Source organism: Acipenser ruthenus, chromosome 22, assembly GCF_902713425.1.
Source record: "Acipenser ruthenus chromosome 22, fAciRut3.2 maternal haplotype, whole genome shotgun sequence".
NCBI lineage: Eukaryota > Metazoa > Chordata > Actinopteri > Acipenseriformes > Acipenseridae > Acipenser > Acipenser ruthenus.
Genome location: NC_081210.1, coordinates 2291963 through 2314458, shown reverse-complemented (window position 1 = coordinate 2314458; position 22496 = coordinate 2291963). Strand labels below are relative to the sequence as shown.

The 22496-nt window shown below is 42.4% G+C and overlaps 1 protein-coding gene and 1 non-coding gene across 6 annotated transcripts in view; one reads left to right on the top strand and one right to left on the bottom strand.

The window, feature by feature from the left end:
• myo15ab (myosin XVAb) overlaps positions 1-20896 on the top strand; it is a 49377-nt gene extending 28481 nt beyond the window's left edge. The window contains exons 29-65 of one of the 5 annotated variants that reach the window (XM_058995769.1): positions 242-477; positions 591-769; positions 1499-1571; positions 1854-2045; positions 2318-2430; positions 2629-2723; positions 3399-3519; positions 4305-4388; positions 4812-4873; positions 5157-5324; positions 5663-5741; positions 5932-6088; positions 6503-6596; positions 7256-7514; positions 7756-7874; positions 8246-8305; positions 8401-8476; positions 8723-8838; positions 9160-9278; positions 9550-9691; positions 9913-10024; positions 10866-11071; positions 11848-11990; positions 12086-12158; positions 12385-12457; positions 12570-12643; positions 13052-13134; positions 13924-14054; positions 14240-14334; positions 14444-14521; positions 14941-15037; positions 16083-16243; positions 16762-16895; positions 17147-17280; positions 18104-18237; positions 18389-18529; positions 19728-20896. In XM_058995769.1, the coding sequence (XP_058851752.1) occupies positions 242-477; positions 591-769; positions 1499-1571; positions 1854-2045; positions 2318-2430; positions 2629-2723; positions 3399-3519; positions 4305-4388; positions 4812-4873; positions 5157-5324; positions 5663-5741; positions 5932-6088; positions 6503-6596; positions 7256-7514; positions 7756-7874; positions 8246-8305; positions 8401-8476; positions 8723-8838; positions 9160-9278; positions 9550-9691; positions 9913-10024; positions 10866-11071; positions 11848-11990; positions 12086-12158; positions 12385-12457; positions 12570-12643; positions 13052-13134; positions 13924-14054; positions 14240-14334; positions 14444-14521; positions 14941-15037; positions 16083-16243; positions 16762-16895; positions 17147-17280; positions 18104-18237; positions 18389-18529; positions 19728-19829 (4515 nt within the window). In that variant the 3' untranslated portion in view covers positions 19830-20896. Of the gene's footprint in view, positions 1-241; positions 478-590; positions 770-1498; positions 1572-1853; positions 2046-2314; positions 2431-2628; positions 2724-3398; positions 3520-4304; positions 4389-4811; positions 4874-5156; positions 5325-5662; positions 5742-5931; positions 6089-6502; positions 6597-7255; positions 7515-7755; positions 7875-8245; positions 8306-8400; positions 8477-8722; positions 8839-9159; positions 9279-9549; positions 9692-9912; positions 10025-10865; positions 11072-11847; positions 11991-12085; positions 12159-12384; positions 12458-12569; positions 12644-13051; positions 13135-13923; positions 14055-14239; positions 14335-14443; positions 14522-14940; positions 15038-16082; positions 16244-16761; positions 16896-17146; positions 17281-18103; positions 18238-18388; positions 18530-19727 lie in introns of all 5 variants that reach the window. The other 4 variants (XM_058995768.1, XM_034051824.3, XM_034051823.3 and 1 more) reach the window with 4 other exon arrangements.
• Positions 15800-15872, bottom strand: trnar-ccu (transfer RNA arginine (anticodon CCU)). The gene has a single exon. It is a non-coding gene; the product is annotated as a tRNA-Arg (tRNA).
• Positions 20897-22496: the final 1600 nt, after the last annotated feature.

The following is a 22496-nucleotide window of genomic DNA, read 5'->3' as shown; positions in this document are numbered from 1 at the left end:
TTATAAAAAGTTTACTGCAGTAATCATGTTAAAAGCATGGTAAGAGTATAGTGAAAGCATGCTAAAGAGCAGAGATGTTAAAGCACAGTAAAAGCATAGGAAAGCATGTTAAACTGCAAACTTACTATACAAATGTACTGTGGTAAAGGGGATGTATATATATATATTATACATGTCCTGTGGCTGTACAGACAGCCACTGATATGTGATAAACTCCAGTGATTGCTGCCTCTTGTTGAAGGTCCTGCGGTTTATGGGGGACCCTCACCTTAATGGTGCTCAGGAGAACCTGTTTGGGAACTACATCATTCAAAAGGGGCTGTCCACTCCGGGGTTACGGGATGAGATCCTCTCTCAAATAGCCAATCAGGTCTGGAAGAACACCAACAACGTCAATGCCGAGAGAGGCTGGCTCCTATTGGCTGGCTGCCTGAGTGCCTTTGCACCATCTCCTAAACTGGAAAAATACCTTCTCAAGTGAGATCTTTGTCTTTCCTCTGAGTGACAGCCACAATGCCAAATGCTTTTCCTGCCTGCTCCCCAATGGAACTGGGTCCCAACTTGCTTTCTTGGTTCTCTTCATCCTTCAGGTACGTCTCAGATCACGCCTATGATGGATACAAGTCTGTTTGCCAGCACAGGCTGATGCAGGCTATGCAGAAGTCCCAGTATGGCCCGGAGACAGCAAGGACCTATCCCCTTACTCTGCTAGAGTGGACAGCCAATAGGAAGAGGGCTAGCATGGTCCTGCAGGTGTACTGCTTTGATGGTGAGTGCAGCAGAGTTCCATCATTGTGACCTCATTCTACTGCATCACACTGATCAAACCGTCAGAGATCAGCCTCACTCTCAACTATCAAGGCTAGGTCAGGGTAGACTGATATACAGCACCAGCAGGCAAGTATGTATCCTTCTAGATACACCACTTTGCAATTTCAATGATCAAAATACTGCAATTGTGGTTTAACTAGCTGCCAATTAGTGTTATCACTAAGCTGAGGTAGTAGTGGCACATACATAGTAGGAGGTTTCTCCTAATTAAACTATTTTAAAATCTTTATATAGTATAATTACATACACCATTTGGACATGGCTGTTAAAGAGAATGCATTCAATTATACATGCGCTCAGCTGATGTTGTTAAGTTTGTAATGCTACAGTAAGGGAACAATTAGCAGAGCATGGGTAATTGGAGCAATCAATAGCTTCTTTTTAATAGCCTGACAGCTCAGATAAATTACACGGCCTTGACTCAAAACAGATTCTCTTGGCAGGCTGTGTTCTGCTGTGGATCAAAGCCGACTCTGTAGCTTTGTTCCACAGCAGAACACAGCTTAATAGCTTAAGAAAATGATTGTGTTACCAAAGGTTTTGTCTTCCTCTTGATTTAGTAAAACATAGATATATATTTTTTTCTATTTGTGTTTTCATCATTTCTCTCTGAATGGGAAGTTGATCAATGTCTCTGTGCCCCTGTGTGTTTCTGCTCTTCCTCCAGGTGAAAACTTCTTGGGTCCAGTTCACTCCTGGACCACAGGAGAGGAGCTGGCAGGAGATATACTGCGACACAGGTACGACTTCAACGAGGTTCTACCATGTGTTATTTCCCTGGCAGGTGTCTACTGTTAAAGATAGCCCTGCACCATGTATATAGGCTCATTGTGTTTGAGTCACCCTTATCAGATCTGTAATACCTATGGCTCGGGTTGCCATATGACTCTATGTATACTAGGACAGTTTAGGACAGTTCAGTCTTGGTGCAGGGTTAACTATGCTCAGCAGGGTAGTTTTGCAGTTTTCCCCCATACTTTTCCTGTGCTCAGTAGTAGCAGATGGATTGCTCTGAATTGCAGGGCAGTCTCGGAGGGCTGGAGAGGCTGGTCAGTCTGCATGAAGGAACAGAGTCAGTGGGCAGAGCTGGCCGGGCACGACTACGTCATGGATCTGATTTCAGACCTGGAGTTAATGACCGACTTCCCCAAACAGAAATCCTACTTCCTCATCTCCGCGGAGGGCCAAGCCAGAGCCAGATCCAACGGCAAAGTGTAAGTGTTTGTGTTAACGTTCGGTACGGCTAAAAACGCAATGACACATATGAGCGTTCGAATCTAAACATATATATATACTGGCATCATTGTTTTTTTTTTATCTCAGCATGCATCTAAGTTTGTATTTTAAGTTATTGTATTATGCATGGGTTTTACAGTCCATGAACAGTATGGAAACATGCCACAGAAAGGGCAGGGATGATCATGGGTATTGACGACGGAACTGTGGAAAACACTGAGGTGTGATTTTTGTCTTTAAATCCTAGCAGTGTGTTTGGAAATGGCTTTGAATCTGATGAGGACACCCCCATGCCCCATGCTGTGAGAGCCCGCGCCATGCCCCCTTCCAGCCTGCCAGACTCGGATGGATACTACAGCCATGGTGAGTAGGAATTTGCCAGCCTAGATTGCTGCTTCAGATGTGCCCTGGAATACAGAGAGGTAAAGACTGGGCAGCGCTTTGGATCAAGGGTTACAGAAAAGGGCAGCGTATGATGCAAACATCAGAAAAAGGTAAGGGCAAATGTGAAATAAAAAGGCAACTGACACTTAAACTTTTTGTCGGTCTTGTCGTTGCCAGTAGACTCGGACACATTCAGCGAGCCTCCTTCTCAGAAGGGAATGGACCGCTACCTCGACAGCCTGTTTGATCCAGTCTTGTCGTATGGAAACGGGGTAAGAGAACTCGCCCACTTCCTCTACATCAAAGTGTCATTATTTATAGTTATGGTGGATGAAGTGAAACTTTACAGAAAACAGCCCTGCATATTTCATAACCGCTGTGTAAATGTGCGTATTAAACAATGAAAGGTGACTGGCCTCCCTGTGTATCACTTGCTGGTCACTCGATCCTGTCTGTATCAGAATTTGCATGTATCAGATGTGTTCTATCAGCAATAGGACCTGATAGTGAAAAAGGGGGATTGAGTTTCTGAATTACCGTATTTATCACTGCGTGGGTGTTAATGCCCAGGTAAATGCAGCTACTAGGAATGCAAATTGAAGTTGAATATGACATTGCCTGCATCAGCCAGCAAGAGCCTGTTGATATATATAACCTTTCTGATGCATGACAGAAGGGCCTGATTCTTTTAGTATTTTACAATTTTAATAGTTTTATTCCATTTATAAAAAATATCTTTGACTTTGCATTTATTTAAAAATGGGTGCCTTAACTGATCTCTCTTACACATACACATTACACCCCCTGTGGAGTTTTGAGACACCTGTATAAGCGTGCATGCTGCTTTTAGAAGGTATAAGGTATTTACATGAAGATCACATTCCCTGGAGCTGACTTCCCTTCTCCAGCCTCAGGCTCCCACTCAATGCTGTATTTCTTTCTCTCAGGACCTGGAAAAGCCGTCCACAATGTCGACCAGGATGAAGGGGGGAGGCAAGGTTGGTGGCAGGACCAGGGACAGGGAGCAGCCCAATACCACTGGCCCTGCTCCCTCTGGGCAGCCCACAGGTCAGTGTGCCTCCATTCGCACGCCACTTCTCCTCTGCTTCCCTGTGCTCTGAGCTAAATAATAAATGGCAGGCAAACCAGTATAAAGTAACACAGGGAGAGCTTTCACAGCCTGTTGCTCAGTATATAGAGTTTGTTTAAATTAAGAACTTTTGTTGCTTTAGTCTGTGATGCTAGGGATCGTTTTGTTGCTTTAGTTTGGGCAGGATTTTTTGTAGTTACCAGGTGGCAAATAAGTAATATAGACATTTATTCTCTGATTTTTTAAAACTGTACATAACCACCTACCGTATTTAAATAAACATTGGTAGAATTTTAGATTGCATTTCATGAATAGCTGTTTAATTATATTGTAATATTCTTACACACCACCTGCCAGTATTAGAAAAGACATTGTGAACCCCATTCTGTTACCTGATCCACTGTACATACCATGTAAGAGCTGGGAACGTTGCTAGTTACCAAGTTACCTTTTTATTTAAGTGTTCAGAATTGTTTATTAAGGGTTTGTAGAATGTGTTTCCTAACATAAGAAGAAATCGCATGATACCAGAATTGTATTTCATTTAAACAAAGAATGAGTGCTGCTTATTGGCCTTTAATGGTACTGTAGCTTTTGCTGAGGATGTACAAAATAAAGAATGTGGATAAATTCTCTTCCCCTTCAAGATGTTTTTGGGTTCCTTTGATTCCTATTGGAGTTTTGATCAGTGTATTGCGCCACCTCTTTTTAAAACAAAATGTTGCCCTGGGAAATTAGAAAATGAATTCTTCTCTCTCCCCAGTAGTGCCAGTGATGTCAGTGATGGGAGGGATGATGCCCGGGATGCACGGGATGCCCATCATGCCAACATTCCCTAACACGCCAGGTAACAGTGGAACATTCCCTAACACGCCAGGTAACAGTGGAACATTCCCTAACACGCCAGGTAACAGTGGAACATTCCCTAACACGCCAGGTAACAGTGGAACATTCCCTAACACGCCAGGTAACAGTGGAACATTCCCTAACACGCCAGGTAACAGTGGAACATTCCCTAACACGCCAGGTAACAGTGGAACATTCCCTAACACGCCAGGTAACAGTGGAACATTCCCTAACACGCCAGGTAACAGTGGAACATTCCCTAACACGCCAGGTAACAGTGGAATTACTGGAGACCTGCCAAACAGGGCATTTTAACATGGCTTCCCAAGTTCAAATCGGTGTGAGTGTGCAATAACATATTTTATACTGAGTGTGGTTGTTATGTTTTTAAAATAGTTGACTCTTTTATTATTTTCTTCTTCAGGCATGGATCAGTCCCTACTGGCACAGCAACAAGCCTTCATCAACCAACAAGCTTTGATGCTGGTGAGTGTCATATTACTTCAGCATAACCCTTGGTTGTCTGGAATAGTTCTCACACACACACAGAGCTCTCATCATCATATTACCACCTCCAAGTAGCTTGAATGGGCAATGGGCTTGAATGCTGTGTACCGAATCATTAGGCGACATCACATTGACCTTTTACTGTAGATTATGAAAAATGGCAGGTGAAAAATATCAAACAACACAGATTTCATGAAATGGTATTGATGTATGCAGTAAGATTCAGCATTGGCTCAGAGTTTAACTTGCCTTGTTTTCCCAGGCTCAGCAGATGACTATGCAAGCCATGGCTCTCCAGCAGCAGATGACCAGTCCGCTGTCCAGTCCTGTCGGCAGTCCGGTCGGCAGCTACCCCCCCAGCCCACTCTTCCAGTCCCCCTACAGCACCTCCGCAGTGCCCCCCCTCCCCAGGGCTGCAGTGCCAGCTCCGGTGGGTCAATTCGTCCCATTGGAGAGTGGATTAAAGTACATGCTGTTCTCCTGCAGGGATTCATTTGAATTACAGAACTGCCTTTATGAATTCAGCTTCCTCACAGTGTTCCAAGTGATAAGCCTTTTGTGGGGTACTTATGATTTGTAAACACAATTAACTGTTAGGATTTGGGGAAAAAAAGTTATAATTTCAATTAATTAACACATTCTCAGTGCACATACCTAGTCAATAGACATGGAGCTGGAGTAATGTTCACATGTACCTATTGTTTGCTTAATATTCATTCAAAACATTTCATAGGAACTTAATGAGTTTGTTTTATTTTTTTGTTACAGAATAAACCACCAAGATCTACCCATGCCAAACCAGTAGCCTTCCCAGCCCCCAGTAAGGAGAAGCCAGCTGTCAAGTCCAGTAAGCAGCAGAGAACGGTTTTACAACATGTCATTATTCCCAATATATGTATATATTGTCCATAATAATCCCATATGGAAAGAACGTGTACAGTATTTTTCAATATATTTATAATGTATGATTTCATCACTGTGTTTAACTATAGGTGGATCAGATGTTAAGAATCCATGTTATTTTTTTTGTTAATAAGCTCCTGCCTCCTCTGGTCCCCCCCGAGTCGCCCCAGCGCAGGAACCCGTGAGGCACACGGTCGTGACCTCTGAACCCTTCCCGGAGCCGAGTCACAACATCAAGGACATCATCAAGCAGTACCAGCCGTCCACTCCACACAGCAACGAGCTAGTCAGGTCAGACCGCTGGTACAGACATGGAGTCATTCACTTATCAAACAGCCATTGAAGCGTGCAGCTGCGTGTGTGTCTTCCTTTTAAACCAATAGATATCCAATGCTGGTGTGATCAAAGTGCTACAATGGGTCACCATTAGTTGACTAATTGTCTTTCAGCAATACTTCAAACTCATTCCCCTATTTGCAATGTATTCGGTTTTTGGATGTTTGCTCTTGATGCCATTGTGTTACGTCAGGGGTCATTAAATAGGACAGTAGGTCTGAGCACAATGATATTCTCTGTGTTTAAACTTCTGCTGCTATGAGATATCTGGGTTTCCCAGTATTCATCATGCAGTGCCTACTGTTTAAACACAGATGCAGTGGATATAGGAAGCTGTTTCAGCTCCACTGCGTTCTCTCGTTCTTGTAGAAAGGAGCCTGGGAAGGTGTTTGTGAAGAAGCTGGATCCCCACGATGAGGCCATGTTGATCTTGAAGGGGCAGATGCCTCCTCAGACACAACAGGTACTTGTGAACCTGGACTTCGAATATAACTACTGTTCTTAAAACAAAATCAACATTTTTCTAGCAAATGTATTTCATAGAAATATCTTTGCAGCTTATTTTAAAAACAGATCACCCAAAAAAAGGTGTTATACAACAACTGAAACCGATATACAGTATTGCAATAACGCACTTTATAGCGCCTTTATGGTATAGACTATATGATATAGAATGATTATATACACTGACTTGACATGGCCTCAGTCAGTGTGACCCTGTACTATGATTTGGACTTGCTAAATGCATTGATGACAGCAGGGTACTGTATATGTTGCTAAATGCATTGCTGACAGCAGAATATTTACTGAAGGGATGACTAATAAGTTTGATAAGATTATTATCAAACTTTTTTATATAAGAGTCTCATGGTAATTTGGACTGGTCACATTGTATTTATACTCATCAGCATTGTATCAGTGGGTGTATTAAGTAAGTGAGCCGCTCAGCGCAGCTTAGTGAAAGAACCCACTTAATGGCATGCTCAGTCCCACTTCCTCTGACCAGCTTTCATCGGTGACCCGAGAGAGCAGAAAAATTCTCAGTTACTTAACGCACCCTGTATGTATTGAAAAGGGTTGAACCCATGCACCTGTTACCAGCTCTTCCTCATTAATTACCAGAAGAGGGCCCCTGATGCTGCTCCTGCTGCCCCCCCTTCTGCTCGCCCTGCTGCTCGCCCTGCCATTAGCCCTGCCGCTCGCCCTGCAGCCAGCCCTGCCACTCGCCCTGCAGCCAGCCCTGCCTCCAGCCCCTCTGCTGCCACAGACAAGGGATCCCAGGAAACGGTTGCCAAGTTGAAACCTGTCACCAGTACCAAGCTAAAGAAAGTAATTCCCCCAGTGCCAGCAGGGTCTGCACAGAGCTCCTCCACCATGGCAGGTGAGCAAAACAGCCACAGGATCCTTCTCGCTGTGGTGACAGTAATAATCTTCACATACCACACTGACAGGCCTAGCATGCTTGTAAGGGCTTGTTATCTCCTCGTCTTCAAAGCCCATAAGAATTACGTCATGGTTAATTTAGCCAGAGGGCCAGACCCCAACTCATAACCGTGATATGAATGTAAAGGATTCCTGCAGTCTGTGTTCTAACTGGAGGTTTGTGTGCCCGTCCCTGACAGCTGTCTCCAGGCAGCTTCCAGTGGAAGATGAAAAGATCCAAACCCAGTTACACAGGAAGAGCAGCGAGGAGTACTACACCTATAACAACGTGCCCTGGAAGATCTACATCAGGAAGGAGGTACAGTACCCCGAGACTGCATCACTTCCTGGGCAATCTGCAGCTCAGCGCCGGTTCAGGACAGACAGCTGTGGTTTAACATACAATGCAAGGGAAGTTTACTGATCCTTAGTGTAGCAACTGCAGATCAACTGAAAAGTGTCACGTTCCCTTCCAGGTTGATTCTAACACCAATCGCAATCTAACCGCTGTGTGTAGGTCGAATCAAGTGTTGGTTCTCATGCTTTTACTCTTAGATTGCTCCCCATTCATGAATTGCATTACAATACTTGTCATATAGCATCATTTACAGTTCTGGGAGTGTCAAGCAACTTTTTTAGAATGCAAAACGTTATGAAATACAGGTAATAATAACAACCATTTTTTTTCAGGTTTTCTATCCTAAAGACAGCTTTAACAATCCTTTAGTGCTGGATCTCATCTTCAAACAGGTAAGCTCACCAACAGTTTGCTGTTTAGTTCAAATACTGTATATGGCACTTATATAAAACCCTGACCATCGTACTGCTGCTGATTGTCTTTCCAGATTGTGAACGATGCATTCTCAGAGACCTGCATCAGGATCACAAAAGAGGAACGGTTGAAAATGAGGGCGTTGTTAGGTAAGTCCTCTGCTCCATAAAATACTCCTTTACACTTTACACAGCGTGTACTGTGCATGTGTTAAAATTAGGTGCGGCATGTAATTCCACATTGGAATTCGTTTCAGTAATCCTTTCTGATCAGAGGACTTGGATGCTAATGCACTGGAAACTATAACTATAGTCTAGGCAGAGCAGGCTGTTGCAGGGTGCACGACACATGAAGACACAGCCCCAGGGTTAATGTGTCTCCTCTTGTTTTTACAGCTGAAAACAAGGTGGATCTGAGCTCTGTGATCAGAGAGGAGAGCATCAAGAAGAGAGTGGTCACTGCGGCTAGAGACACCTGGGATGTCTACTTTTCATGCCTCTTCCCTGCCGCTGTGAGATTACCAGCTTTATTTGGATGATTTCTGATGACGGCGTTTGCTGAACCATTTTTTATTGTTCACCTTATATAAGTGTTTGAAGTTACAGAGGCATTTTTCTCTCTGCTTTATTTGTATTCTTCACCGTGAGGAAGTAGTTTGTTGTCCTTGTTCTGTGTAAGTATCTTACCTCCAGCCCCCAGTGATGAGGTATCAGGCAGGCGCTTTCTACGTTTCGATGGAGTGTCTTCTGTTTATCCAACGTTTGCTAAGACTGGATTATTCATTATTCATCCCTCATTATTCATTCTTCCTGTCTTGTCCCGGTGTCTCCAGGGCAGTGTTGGCACAGGGGTGCAGATCCTGGCCGTGTCCCACCAGGGCATCAAGCTGCTGAAGGTGATGAAGAGCAGCGGAACCATCGCAGAGCATTTCAGGGTCCTCCGAGCCTACAGGTAGGGCAGTGGGGCAGGCTGGCTGGCAGGCTGGCTGGCTGCTCTGTTAAAGCACTGCTGCATGTCATTTCCTTACACGGGAATGAAGCAACATTGTTTCAGATCTGCCCCCTTTAGAAGACATTCCAACAAAGGAAACCAGGTGCAGGCAAAGCTGCCCCCTTCCCATACCTCTGCTTTAAAACCAATAGCAATGCACAGCTCTGTTTCCAGCCACACGGCCGCTGTGTGCATGTTTTTTGTTTTTTACGTTGTTCTCTTTGTTTCCCAGCTACACCGACATCATGTTTGTGACCATCCCCTCGAAGAACATGCTGGAGTTCAACCTGACCAACGAGAAGCTCATTCTGTTTTCATCCAGAGCCCCGCAGGTCAAGAACATGATCGACTACTTCATCACCGAGCTCAAGAAGGTAGGTTCATCTAGATCAGGGGTGGCCAAAGTTGGCCCTTCCAGTCCTGGTCTTTGTTTCAGTTCTGAATTGTTTAATGGAACCAATTAAATGGAATGGCCATCCAGATCTGTGATTGGACATCTAGGTCATTACGGATTCATTCTGTATGGCTGAAATGCATCGAATTTAATATTCTCGATTTTTTTTTTAATTATTATTATTTATTTTTTATTTTCCAGGACTCGGACTATGTGGTCGCCGTCAGAAATTATGTCACAGACGACAGGACTCTGCTCAGCTTCCATAAGGGTGACATCATCCGTTTACAGCCAATGGATGGCCTTGAGACAGGTGAGAGCACCATCTAGAATAATCAGTTCTTAGAATGGATGGATTTATGTACAGAACACATGATGCCACCTGGTGGTTGAGCGCTGAAATAGTAGTTACTGTGCACACCCATGTGTTTAAACACAATACAGCATCGAAAAGAAACAATACACACAATAAACCTCTTGTAACATCTATTCAGAAGAGGACACTTTTTATGTTGGTTATGTAAAGATCGGGAGATAAACGTTGCCTGGTTGTGTGCATTAAACTGTACCTTTCAAGTGTCTAACTGATGCATCACGGTGTGGCTGTTTGACAGGCCACTGCTATGGTTGCATTGTCAGGAAGAAGGTGATGTATCTGGAGGAATTGAAGAGGGGCACACCTGATTTTGGTGGGTCTTTGTGCTCTGGCAGCATCGGGTTTGCTTTCAGCTGTTTGCAGTGCTTGAAGTGTCTAGTGCAGGGGTCTCCAACCCTGGTCCTGGAGAGATACTGGGGCTTCTGGTTTTCGTTTCAACCAATCTCTCAGTTACTTAATTGAACCAATTTTGGCTTAATTAGTCAAGATTAACAGGTGTTCCAGATCTTTAGCCATTGATGATGTAAAGACACCTTTAAAACCTGCAGGATTGGGGCTCTCCAGGACCAGGGTTGCAGTCCCCTGCTCTAGTGTGTCTATTCTAACTGCACCATCTCTATTCAGTAACCCATTCGGCTATTGAACGCTTGACTACACTTACGGTTCTGACACTTTCTCCTCGAAATCTGTAGTCGCATTGGGGTTCCTCGAATTGTTGCATGAAGGTGTGTTTTATTCATTTTTATTTTTTTTCTAAAATGTATTTTCTGCCTCGAAGGTTGGAAGTTTGGGGCGATCCACGGCCGGGCGGGGATATTCCCAACAGAGTACGTTCAGCCCGTGGCAGCGCCCAACTTCATCAACCTGCCCATGGACAGGAAGGAGGAGCCCAAGAACAAGCAGGGCAAGGTGGCAGCGTCGGCCGCAGTGGCGGTGGCTGTGGTGTCCGCGGCTGCAGCTCACGAACTGGACCAAACCACTGAGGTATGGGCTCCTCCTACACCAATCACACTGGACCTGAGCTGGGACACACAACAAGAAACATGTGCCCTTGCACCTAAAACACTTTGAGGGGATGCAAACAAACCAGCCATTCAACACATCTAATAGAGTGGCCAACCCGTGGAAGAATATAATACAAGTTTACCATAGTAAAAGCACAACAAAGTGTAATAAAGCATATGGAAAGCATGGGAAAGCATACATGTAGTTAAGCACTATAAAGCAAGGTATGGTAAAGAATATTAATCAACATGGCAAACCAGCGTAAACTGTGGGAAATGCATGGGAAAAGTATGGAAAAAGTGCAAAAATACTGTGCAAAACTACCTTGGTAAAATTTTATAAGGGAATTATACAATTGGCAAACTTTTTCATGGTACTGTGACTGAGAAGCAATGCCTGCTTTTCAGTGTGGCTCTGGCAAATCATACAGAACTAAAAAAATTGCAAGGATGTTTGAATTAGAAGGGGTTTTGTAATTCAAAAGTGAACACGATGGTGGGATACTAAATATTTAATTAGTGGTGGTTGCCTTAAAAATAGTGTTTGTGGAGTAACCACTTACAAGGAACGCTTACTGGAAACTGATTAAATTTTACATTAACTTCCACAACACTGCCCTTAAAGGTAAAAATGCACTCCACCCCTCACTAGCTTTACCTCTGCAGTGCTGTTGTGTGCCAGCTATTTGTGTGTATGTGTGTGTGTGTGTGCAGTGCCTGGTGCTGATGCGCTGGCCTGTTGATATCTCTCCCCAGGAGTCTCCGGCAGTCAGCCAGTACACAGAGACTCTGGGGGACTACCCTGGCGTGGAGCTGGATGAAGCGATCCTGCAGGACAGCCAGTACACCATGGTGGAGTTTGCCAAGAAATACTTCAGGGAAGCCCAGAGGAAAAAGAGGTCGGCAGCAGAACAAACAAGTGGATTCTGTGGGATCTGCTCTTTCCATTCCTGTACAGTATGAATGCATAACACATCTTCCTTATTCATTGCAGTGAATCGTTTAAGCAGAAATCGAAGAAAGGGAAAGACTTACGAGACCCTGCTGATATGGTGAAGTATACCAAGGTAGCAACTTCTATTTATGTATGTATGGCTGTATGTATGTATGTAGGCGTATGTATGTGTGCTGTTGTACGTATGTGTGTGAATGAATGTCTGAATGTTTATATGTAGATGTTGGGATTCTGATTGGTTTCAATGTTATATAAAATATGTTTATCAATTTGTTACATTGTTGCGCAAGCAGATGCTGGATACTGTGATGAAATGAAGTATCTTTCTCTCTAAACAGTCTCCAATCCAGGAGTCCCTGATTGATTTCAGTGATGACAACATGAACAGAGTTGCGGCAGAAGTTTTCCTCGGTATGTACATCTCATACGTTGAGGGCGGGTCGCACAATCCGATAGACTCCAGTTCTACGTTTCCTTTGATGACCATTCTCTTTGTAAAGCTTCCTTCATCTTTGTGCTGCAGCAATCATGAAGTTCATGGGAGATTACCCTCTGAAGGGACACACTGAGCAGGATGTCATTGGCATCATTTTAAAGGTATTCATCTCCAATTTCACATTCTGCACATACAGTACTGCATGAGAAAAACTAAATACACGTCTCACACTTAGGAACGTTCGGCTTCCAAGTACAGACCTCCAAGCTGTTGATAACCCATTCAGACACTAGACAGATTATAATTAGTGGCAGGGATGTCCAAAGTTTAATTGAACCAATGAAACTTCCACCCAGACCCTGATGCAGTTAATTATCTAATTTGACCTTTTAAATCCACTGCTTTACATGGATAAGAATGAGGGTACTTAGTAAATCCTATTTTAAATGGTGTTTTGTTTGTTCGCTTTTAAATGCATTTCCTTGCATCCGTCCCCCATTTAACATTACATTAATGATCCAGGTGTCTCAGTGCACCTGTGTGAGCTCTTTGACTTTCTGTTTGTACAGCACTGTGGAGAGCATGCAGTCATGAAGGATGAAACATACTGCCAGATCATCAAACAGGTCACCTGCAACGCCAGCTCCAAACCGTAAGGGATCCTGCCTCTCACTTCCAGTCACGTAGAAATCGGGCATTTTTATCTGGAATGTCCTTTGCACCTTTTCATTGGCTTCAGTGCTGTTTTCACTCAAGTGTGATGTGCTTGACTCTGTTTATATCCGATGTTGGCCCCCTACACTTTTCGTCCCGGCTCGAGGAAGCGTGCAGCTGCACGGGAGAATAGTTGATGTGTGAGTCAAGTAAATCACTAATAAGGTTCATGAATTAAGCTAAACATGGAATTAACTACTTTGTTACGCTATAAGGATGAGACCAGACCATGTTCCATTGCATTCTGCATTGAACCTTATTGTTTAGATACAATACGTGTCACCGGTATTAACAGAGCTAGGGAATTGATCAGATTACCTGAACCCCTGGAGAGAGCCCTCAGACTGATTCACCACTGGTCCCGATGATCTGGAGGTAGCTTCTGTATCTGTGTCGCCACTATGCCTGGCATTTATATGTGACTGCTATTTGTTTCAGTTATCTTACTAATTATAATAGAACAGTTATTCAGCTGTCACTCCATTCAAATGCAACCAACCACTCTCTTGTAAAAGGTTCATTGTTTACCATATGTTCTTCTTTCCCATACATTCTGCACATGCTCTATCACTTCAATCATTTTAACCTAAGTTGCCTTAGCAACTCTAATTATGCTAAAGTCACCTCCAGCAAACTGGTTTCACATTACCAGCACATTTTCTTTCCTATGATTACCAGCACATTTTCTTTCATGTGATTATCAATGCATTTTACTCCTCACCCCCAGGGACAGCTGCCAGAGAGGGTGGAGGATCCTGTACATACTGACTGCATACTACAGGTGCTCTGAGGTCCTTAAACCCTTCCTCTTACGATTCCTACAGGACATCTGCAGGAGTCCAGGGCTCCACTTCCAAGGTACAATCCAAGTTTACAATAGAGACTACTCCCAGCTTCTTCATTCAGGCTGGAAATCACTGTATGATCACAGTACTGCTCTGGTGACTTGAAATCTGTGATCCACGTCATTGGATAGATGTTCCATTTAGTTTGCTGTGCCTATAAACATTTACTGAACACTAGGTTTCTCTTTCCACCCCTAGGGATCGCTAAGGCTTGCGAACAGAACCTGAGAAAGACTTTCCAGTTCGGGGGCCGCATTGAATTCCCCAGCGGGATGGAACTCAAGGCCATGGTGGTCAGTGCAAGAGGATTAATAATATCCATGTGTTTTAACATTGGGTCCCGGGTATTTACTGTGCCTGTGTTCCATGCCTGTGTGATTTTATTATTCCTGTCTCCCCCAGGCTGGTAGGAGCTCAAAGCGGCAGCTGTTTCTACTACCAGGAGGAATCGAGAGACACCTTAAAATCAAAACTTGCTCTGTAAGTAAAAGAACACAGCGCAACATGCTGCACTCGGGGAACAGTTTATTTGGACTGATATGCACTGAATAATGCACAGCAATACCCGTCCTGTGCACTTTTTTAGTGTTGCTATTTTGATGAAAACTCAGCACCTCTTAAGGTCATGCTTGAACGGGCAGCTTTCCTGCAGTAAGGTTAAGGTTAGAATAGTCCTCTTAACCCCCTGATCTTTCAGACTTTGCTGTGTGTTCGGAGCAACACTAATAATATATAATCTGCGTCCACAGCACTCAAGTCTGTACATATCAATGGAGGCAGGCATCGGTGGTTTTAAAAGGCAATTCTGATGCAGAGGACAGGCTGGTAGTGTTTAAAAACCACCCTGGGTGTAATTTAATGAGTCCTATACCTCTTAATAAGTGTGCTTGTTGCCCCAGGTTGCCCTTGATGTCATAGAGGAGCTGTGCTATGAAATGGCCCTGCACAGACATGAGGCCCTGGATGAGTATGCCATCTTCGTGGTTACTAACAGAGGTGTGTACCGTTCAACAGCTGCTTTTCAATGGGAGGCTAAGGACTGGTCCAGGTGCTCAGACAGCTGGCTGTCAGGGTAATACTGTCTATGAAGTGTAGCGAGACACAGTCTTAACGAATATCCCATAACAGACAATAAACAATAGTTTTCTTACCATAAATTCACAGGAGTGCATAATAATTCAAAGTTATCGTCTGATCAGTGACTGAGTATAATTGCAAGCGCAGATAACAGAATTCCTGAGTCTCATAGGAGAGTACATGAGGCCTGGCCTGTCATTTTCTATCTTTGCCACACTACACTGTCATCGAGGTCATTCAGTTTGGTGATACAGGGTTCCAGGTTAATTGGCTGAATTTTTTAAAAAAAAGGTAATGCATGTGCTGATTTCAGATTAAGTAAATGTTCATCTGTTAGCTACGAGGTGTGAATTTAAACCAGGGACAGGTTCAGAAACAGAACTGGTCAGTTTCACTAGGAATTCTGGAGTGTTGGTTGGTTGGAACTGCCTGCTATTGTTTCTGAAATGCACAGTATTTTTTGTATTTTTTTTTTTTTTTTTAAAGGTGCTGTAATATTACTAGCTGTCAGCAGAGGTTGCCATTGATCTCTATAGTATCATATTTATAGTATCAAGTAATTAAACTTGTACTGAAAAGGGAATACATAGATGCAAAAAATAAGAGGGAAAAATACACATTTTGAAATTGTGTGGTTTTTCTTTTTTTTTTTTTTATCAATTTCAAATATATTAAAATTTTCACCCCAGATGGGACTCGAACCCACAGTCCCTGGCTTAGGAGGCCAGTGCCTTATCCATTAGGCCACTGGGGCTAGGTGTCTTTTTCTTAAATACAGAGTCTTCAAAATGTATGTTGCATCAAATTTAACAGTTAATGTAATGTTTTACTAACCAAGTCAGGCGTGTGTTTTTTTGTTCCCTTCTCTGTGTTTGTGGAACTGGGAGAATTGGACCACTGTCTGGCGGAAAAGATCTTTTAAACGTAGACCCCTCGCCTTACTAACCCTGTGTTATTTTTGCAGGCCAGAATGTCCGTCCCTTGAACAAGAAGGAATACATCCTGGACATAGCCACAGAGGCAGAGCAAATGGATGGCAACTACAGTTTCTGGTTCAGGAGAGTGATCTGGTCCCAGCCCCTGAAGTTTGACAATGAGCTTTATGTCACCATGCACTACAATCAGGTATGAGTGATTCACTGCTCTGTGTTTGTGTGGAACAGCTCTCTCCTAATGTTGCCAGGTTTTCTGTGCAAACAAGGGGTGTAGGAGGACTGACCTGTCAGTCATTCATATCACAACAACGTGAATGAGTGTTCTAATGAATGATGTCATTGTAACTGTAGTTGCACCTTGGCACACATGTGTAATTGTAATTGTGATGATTCCATAATAATAGAGCAATTACAGTTCATTTATTTGTTGTACGATCATTATTCTTGTATTTTCTTTTGGGGTCCTTATTTGTTGTGATTATTGCTTGGTTATTTAGAATAATGTGGGTAGTTTATGTTACGTTATCGTATAATTGGAATTACAATTCTAATCACTGCAGCATAATTGTAACTGTAATTGTAATTGAACAGAATAGTTTTGTAATCGTCATTTCAGCAAACCGTTCTGCTGTAATTCTAATTATCACTGAACCCGGGTCTGGCAGGTGCTGCAGTTTATCTCACCCCTGTGTGCATTGTCTTGGGCAGGTCCTCCCTGATTACCTGAAGGCTCTCCTCACCGTGCTCCCCCAGGGGAAGGTGAGCGAGCCGCAGCTGCAGCAGGTATCCAAGCTGGCAGCTCTGCAACACCGCGCCAAGGACAGCATCTACCTCCCCACCGTGTAGGTGCAGAGGGCAGCCTCCCCGATACAGCCTTGAGACAGGCGTCGAAATCACAGACCACTTAAAATCCTGATTTAACACGAGCTTCTGCAACTATTACAAATCAGGGCTGTAATGACTTTCAGAGTCTAATTAAATGTTGCATGCATGGAATGGTATAATTCCATGCCCACATCTTTAACTCCATATTTCAGCAGTGGAAGCGAGGTAGAATATGGTTTTGTGAATCTTGTTTTTCCTGTTCACGCAGCCGGGAGGTGCAGGAGTACATCCCGCCCCAGTTTTTTGGGCAGCAGCGGCCGCAGCCCTGGCTGAACATGGTGACCCAGCACATGCAGCAGGTCCAGGCTCTGAGTCCTCACCAGGCCCGGGTACAGTTCCTAGGTACAGTAAGAGCAGGGAGGATACAGGAGCACTTTAAATGCTTGTACTACTGGATCTGGCCTTTAAAAATATCAGTACAAATTCCTCAACAGCATTTTAAGTCTTTAAAAAAAATTGAATTTGAGAAAAGGCCATTTGGCCCATCAAGACTCATCCCTTGTTAGCACACCATTCTCCCTTACCGAGGGGGATCTCATTTAAAAGAACACAATCCAGTCTTTTTTAAAATGTTCCCTGTGCTTTAGATCCTACTACGACATTGATAACAATTTCTAATCCATACGTGTTTATGAAGAAATGTTAATAGTTGCTTTTAGCATTTCTAAGTATGCTACACACACGTGTTTAATTGAATTAATTAGTGCATGTACTAAGTTTCTTTTAGTGCTACTGTGTGTGTGTGTGTGATTGTGAGAGTGTGTGTGTGTGAGAGTGTGCCTGTGTGTGTGCGTGTGTGAGAGTGTGCCTGTGTGTGTGTGTGTGAGAGTGTGCCTGTGTGTGTGTGTGAGAGAGTGCGTGTGTGAGTGTGTGTGTGTGATTGTGAGAGTGTACCTGTGAGTGTGTGTGTGTGCCTGTGTGTGTGTGAGAGTGTGCCTGTGTGTGTGTGTGCGTGCGTGTGTGTTACTGTGCCTGTGTGAATATGTGTGTGTGTGTGTGAGAGTGTGCTTGTGTGTGTGCGTGTGCGTGTGTGTGAGAGTGTGCTTGTGTGTGTGTGTGTGTGTGTGAGAGAGTGTGCGTGTGTGTGTGACTGTGCCTATGTGAATGTGTGTGCATGTGCATGTGTGTTACTGTGCCTGGTACTGAGTGTTCTTATTAATCGCAGGCCTGGTGAGTGCATTCCCAATGTTTGGGTCCTCCTTCTTCTACATCCAGAGCAGCAGTAATAGCTCCATCGTCTCTCCCTGTGTCCTGGCCATAAACCAGAACGGCCTCAACTTCCTCAACAAGGAGACCCATGTAAGTGACCCAAGAAAACCCTCTGTTGCATCTCGTAACTTTGTACTTTTAACTACAAAGCAGGACTGTGTTGCATGCGCCTGTGTTGCATGCGCCTGTGTTGCATGTTCTTCCCTGCTGTTGACACCGTGGCACAATTCTCACGTTCCAGGAGCTGACGGTGAAGTTTCCTCTGAAAGAAGTGCAGTCCACCCGAACCCAGAGGCCAACAGCGGGCTCCAGTGTCCCCTACGTGGAGATCATGCTGGGGGACCTGATGTCACAGCGCATCACACAGCTGCAACTCGAACAGGTACAAGCGGAGTGTGGAACGGGAGTAGCGATACATTCATTTGAAGCACGTACAGTACAAAGCCAAAGGCATCATTTCACATGGTGTGAAACCAGCACAAAACAACTTAGTTGCAGTAACAAGCAGTTTGCTTAATGTTCTGACAGAGTTTCTTGAATTGTTTAATTTGTTTTTGAATTGACGGTTCTTTTGCACTATTATGTCTATGTATGAATTAAGATTCAATTTCTATATTGCATAGCAGCTTCACCCATTCCAGGTTTTACTACAAGCTTGATTAGCCACAGTGTATGAGTAACAAGCTATGAAATGACGGTCTAATTTCCTTCCCTGTCTTTAAAGGTTCTAAGAAACATTTCAACAATAAAATAAAGATGCCTTGATGTGTGTAAAGGCTGGCCGATACTCCAGAGCAGGGATGCTTGGTACTGTGCTGGGTCTGGGTGACACACAGCCAGCAGATAGATTACAGTGTGAATTCATTAGAGAGCTGCTAATGGCGTTAGCCACACCACCTTCAGTTATCGTCACTGAATAATAAAAAAAAACCTGACGGATCTCAGTGCAGCCACTGTTCAAATCATTCATATAGGGCAATAGCCTCAGGTTTTACATAACTTTTACAGACAAAAATACGCTCAAATACCTTGATGGAGGTTTTGGATTTTCCTATATAAAAAGTAGCAGCTTTTAGGTCCATCGCTTTTTAGATCAATTAGGATTGGAATTTGAAAAAAAAAATAGCTGGAGTTTATTAAAATGTTATTAGATCAGGATTCACGTAATGGATGACAGCTTTGTTTTTAAAACAGCAGTGCTGTGAGCAATGTTTTGGTAAGCCAAATGTATTTGAAAGTGTAATTAAAATTTACAACAGTAATAAACATAATATTGTTTGACATATTTATATGATCAACAGTCCACTGCTCCCAGCTTTGTTCACAAGAGCGTTTCATTTTCACACTCTTATCAGATAGGGTCAATATATTTCTACATTTCTAATTTCATTTTTTCATTAGAAGCTCTGTCTCAAGTCAGGGTTATATTTCATATATAATAGGCCCCAGTGTAATTTTTGTACGGCGTTTCCTCTGTGAGACACTGAAACTCTGTCGTTGTAGCGGGGTTGTGTTGTTACAAGGATCTGATAGTTAAGATGTCTGATGGGGCAGCTAATTCTTTCTTGTTTGTGTTCCAGGGGTTGGAGCTGTGTCGTGTCATTGCCATGCATATGGATAACCTCCTGTCTGCCCGTGAGAAGAGGCTGACCCTCCCACCTAGTGAAATCACTCTGCTCTAACCAGCCGCTCTCCCCTGACACAATCACGACACAAACCAACTGGACAGTCAACAGAGTCAAGGGCCGATACTGGTCTGCAGCCCCACAAAGACAAAACCAGTAGATGCAGTATGCTTTTAATCTTTTATATAAGAGTAGAGTGTTATATGGGACCACTCCACAACGCATTCCTATCTACCTCTTCGTTAAATAAAAATAATAATTGAGCCCCAACCCTCAACTCCGTGGGATTTGTTTTGCATGTGTGTATTTGCAGTTAACATAATAGTCCTTAGTTCCCCCCCCCCCCCCCCACACCCCAATGTTTAATGCACTCCAAAAATATACAAGTCACAACATTAATTCTAAACCAAACATGCATGTCCCTTCATAGAACCCTGATCTGTCTTTTTACTTTGTTTTGCAAAACATTGTAAAATAGCATAACATCCCACTGCATAACAGTTTGATCCATTCCTGGTTTTACTATGAGTTTAATAAGACCCACATAAGCTTGTTACCTGTAGACGCTGTGGCTAATCAAGCATGTAGTAAAACCTGGAATGGGTGAAAGTGCTATGCAATAGGAGTCTTATTTAGATCCCTGTTTATCTATCTATAGCTCCCCATGCTATCATCCTTCCCTTTGCTTTTACCTTTAAACCTTCAAATTATATATTTTCAAAAACAAAAGTGCAATATAAAGTAGATCCATGTTGTTGTTTTTTTTAAATTTTCTTTGTCTTGAGTTTCACACGTCTTTTACAACATTTGCACTTAATATTTTTATACACATTTAGATTTTTTTTTTTTTTTGTCTGATGGATCAGGTAAAGAAAAAAATTGTAATATTTTTGTAAAATTATAAAAGAAAATATTTATATTACAGTAATCTGTGAAGACTTTTTTTTACGTATTGTTTGTATTTGTTTCATGATCATTAAATTGCACCCCTAAAATAGAGTCTTTATTTGTTTTCCTCTAAATAATCTCTACATCAGTGCTCCCCTCCTTCTATATAGAAGAATCACATGTCCACTTCCCACTAGTAACTAACTTTTAATATTGGTCCAAGGGAAGGCATGCATTCAAGGAAATACAATGCAGTACACCCTCAAAGCATTAATCAAGAGAACATTGTACTTGCTAGAATCGAAGTCATTGTATTTTATCTTGCTTTTAATTGTATTATTGCTTGTACTGTGATACTTGAAATGTATTTGCTTACGATTGTAAGTCGTCCTGGATAAGGGTGTCTGCTAATAAATAAATAAATAATAATAATAATAATAATAATAATAATAATAATAATATAGTGCCCATATATACATTCTCAAAAAGCATAGCCTGCCTGACCCCAGTCAAATGCATAACGACAATGCAATGAATGCATCATTTGTTTTATTCACTATATACATTATATATATATATATATATATATATATATATATATATATATATATATATATATATATATATATATAAGTACACAATTGTATCAGAAAAAGGTTAGGGTTAAGAGTAGGGTTAGGGTTAGGGTTATGTCGTGCAAAAAGACTTACACATTAATTCGATTGTAACTATGCATAATACAATTGTAATTATGTGTAAGTACACAAGTATTTAAAATACACAGTAATTACAGACACAAGTATGAACTAGGTCACAAAATGATTTTTAATACCTGATTTATGGAACTAAATCAAGTTATTTATATTGTTAAGGGTTCAACAGGTGGATATATGACACAGCCCTTTCAACCTTTTGAAAGCCATATGTCTAGTGACCCAAATCAGCTTCTAGAAATCACTTAGTTCTTATTTTGCCCCTTTTGAAAATCATGCTGTTAGTGTAAAGTGTTACCCTTCAGTGTAGCCTGTGCATGTAACATTTGGTTCAGGGTATAATCATACCCAGACAGCAGTGAGCTGTTACAGCTCATTACAGAGGAGACGGTTTCTGGTGCCAAAGGACATGACTCAGCTAAATCTATATCTGAATGCAATGTAGGGGACGCAAATAAACAAGCAGCTGAGCTGGCTCACTAAATCAACTCCAAAGACCGGTCCCTCCCCATCCCATCCCCCCATCTCCTGTAGGGCCCAGTGAGGTTCAGGGCCAGCAAGTATAGGTTAACAGTGTGATGGTTTATTTTTTTTTTCTAAACTGAAAAATAAAAATAAATACATGAAATATCCAGTAGTGAGCACATGCATTGGAGCACCCCATTGCTTCTGTAGTTTTGATTTGTTGTGCATATCAAATCAAACCAGTGCTGCAGAAAGTCTTTTGTCAAAATAGGCAAATGAGTGATTGTCTAATTTAATTGATGGCTTTATTAGGCCACACATGCAATTAATTTAAAATAGTAAGAGAAAAGGAACACATAGCCACAAATGGTAAAATGCACAAGACGTTTTAGATGTTCTTTAAGATGCCTAATTAAAGCACAAAGTGGTCTAACATTTTCACACAAATTTAAATTCTCACATCCAGAGGTTTTTATGCAGGTAGGTATAGGATATAAATGATTAATCTTGAGGTGTCCTAATACATTTGCACACTACTGTATATTGTTTTATAGTTTAGATTAAATAAATGTGTCTCTAAATTGCAATAATCTGACTGCTTGCATTGCAATGCACTGAAATAGATACAGCTTCACGTGCCGTCAATTCATGATCTCCG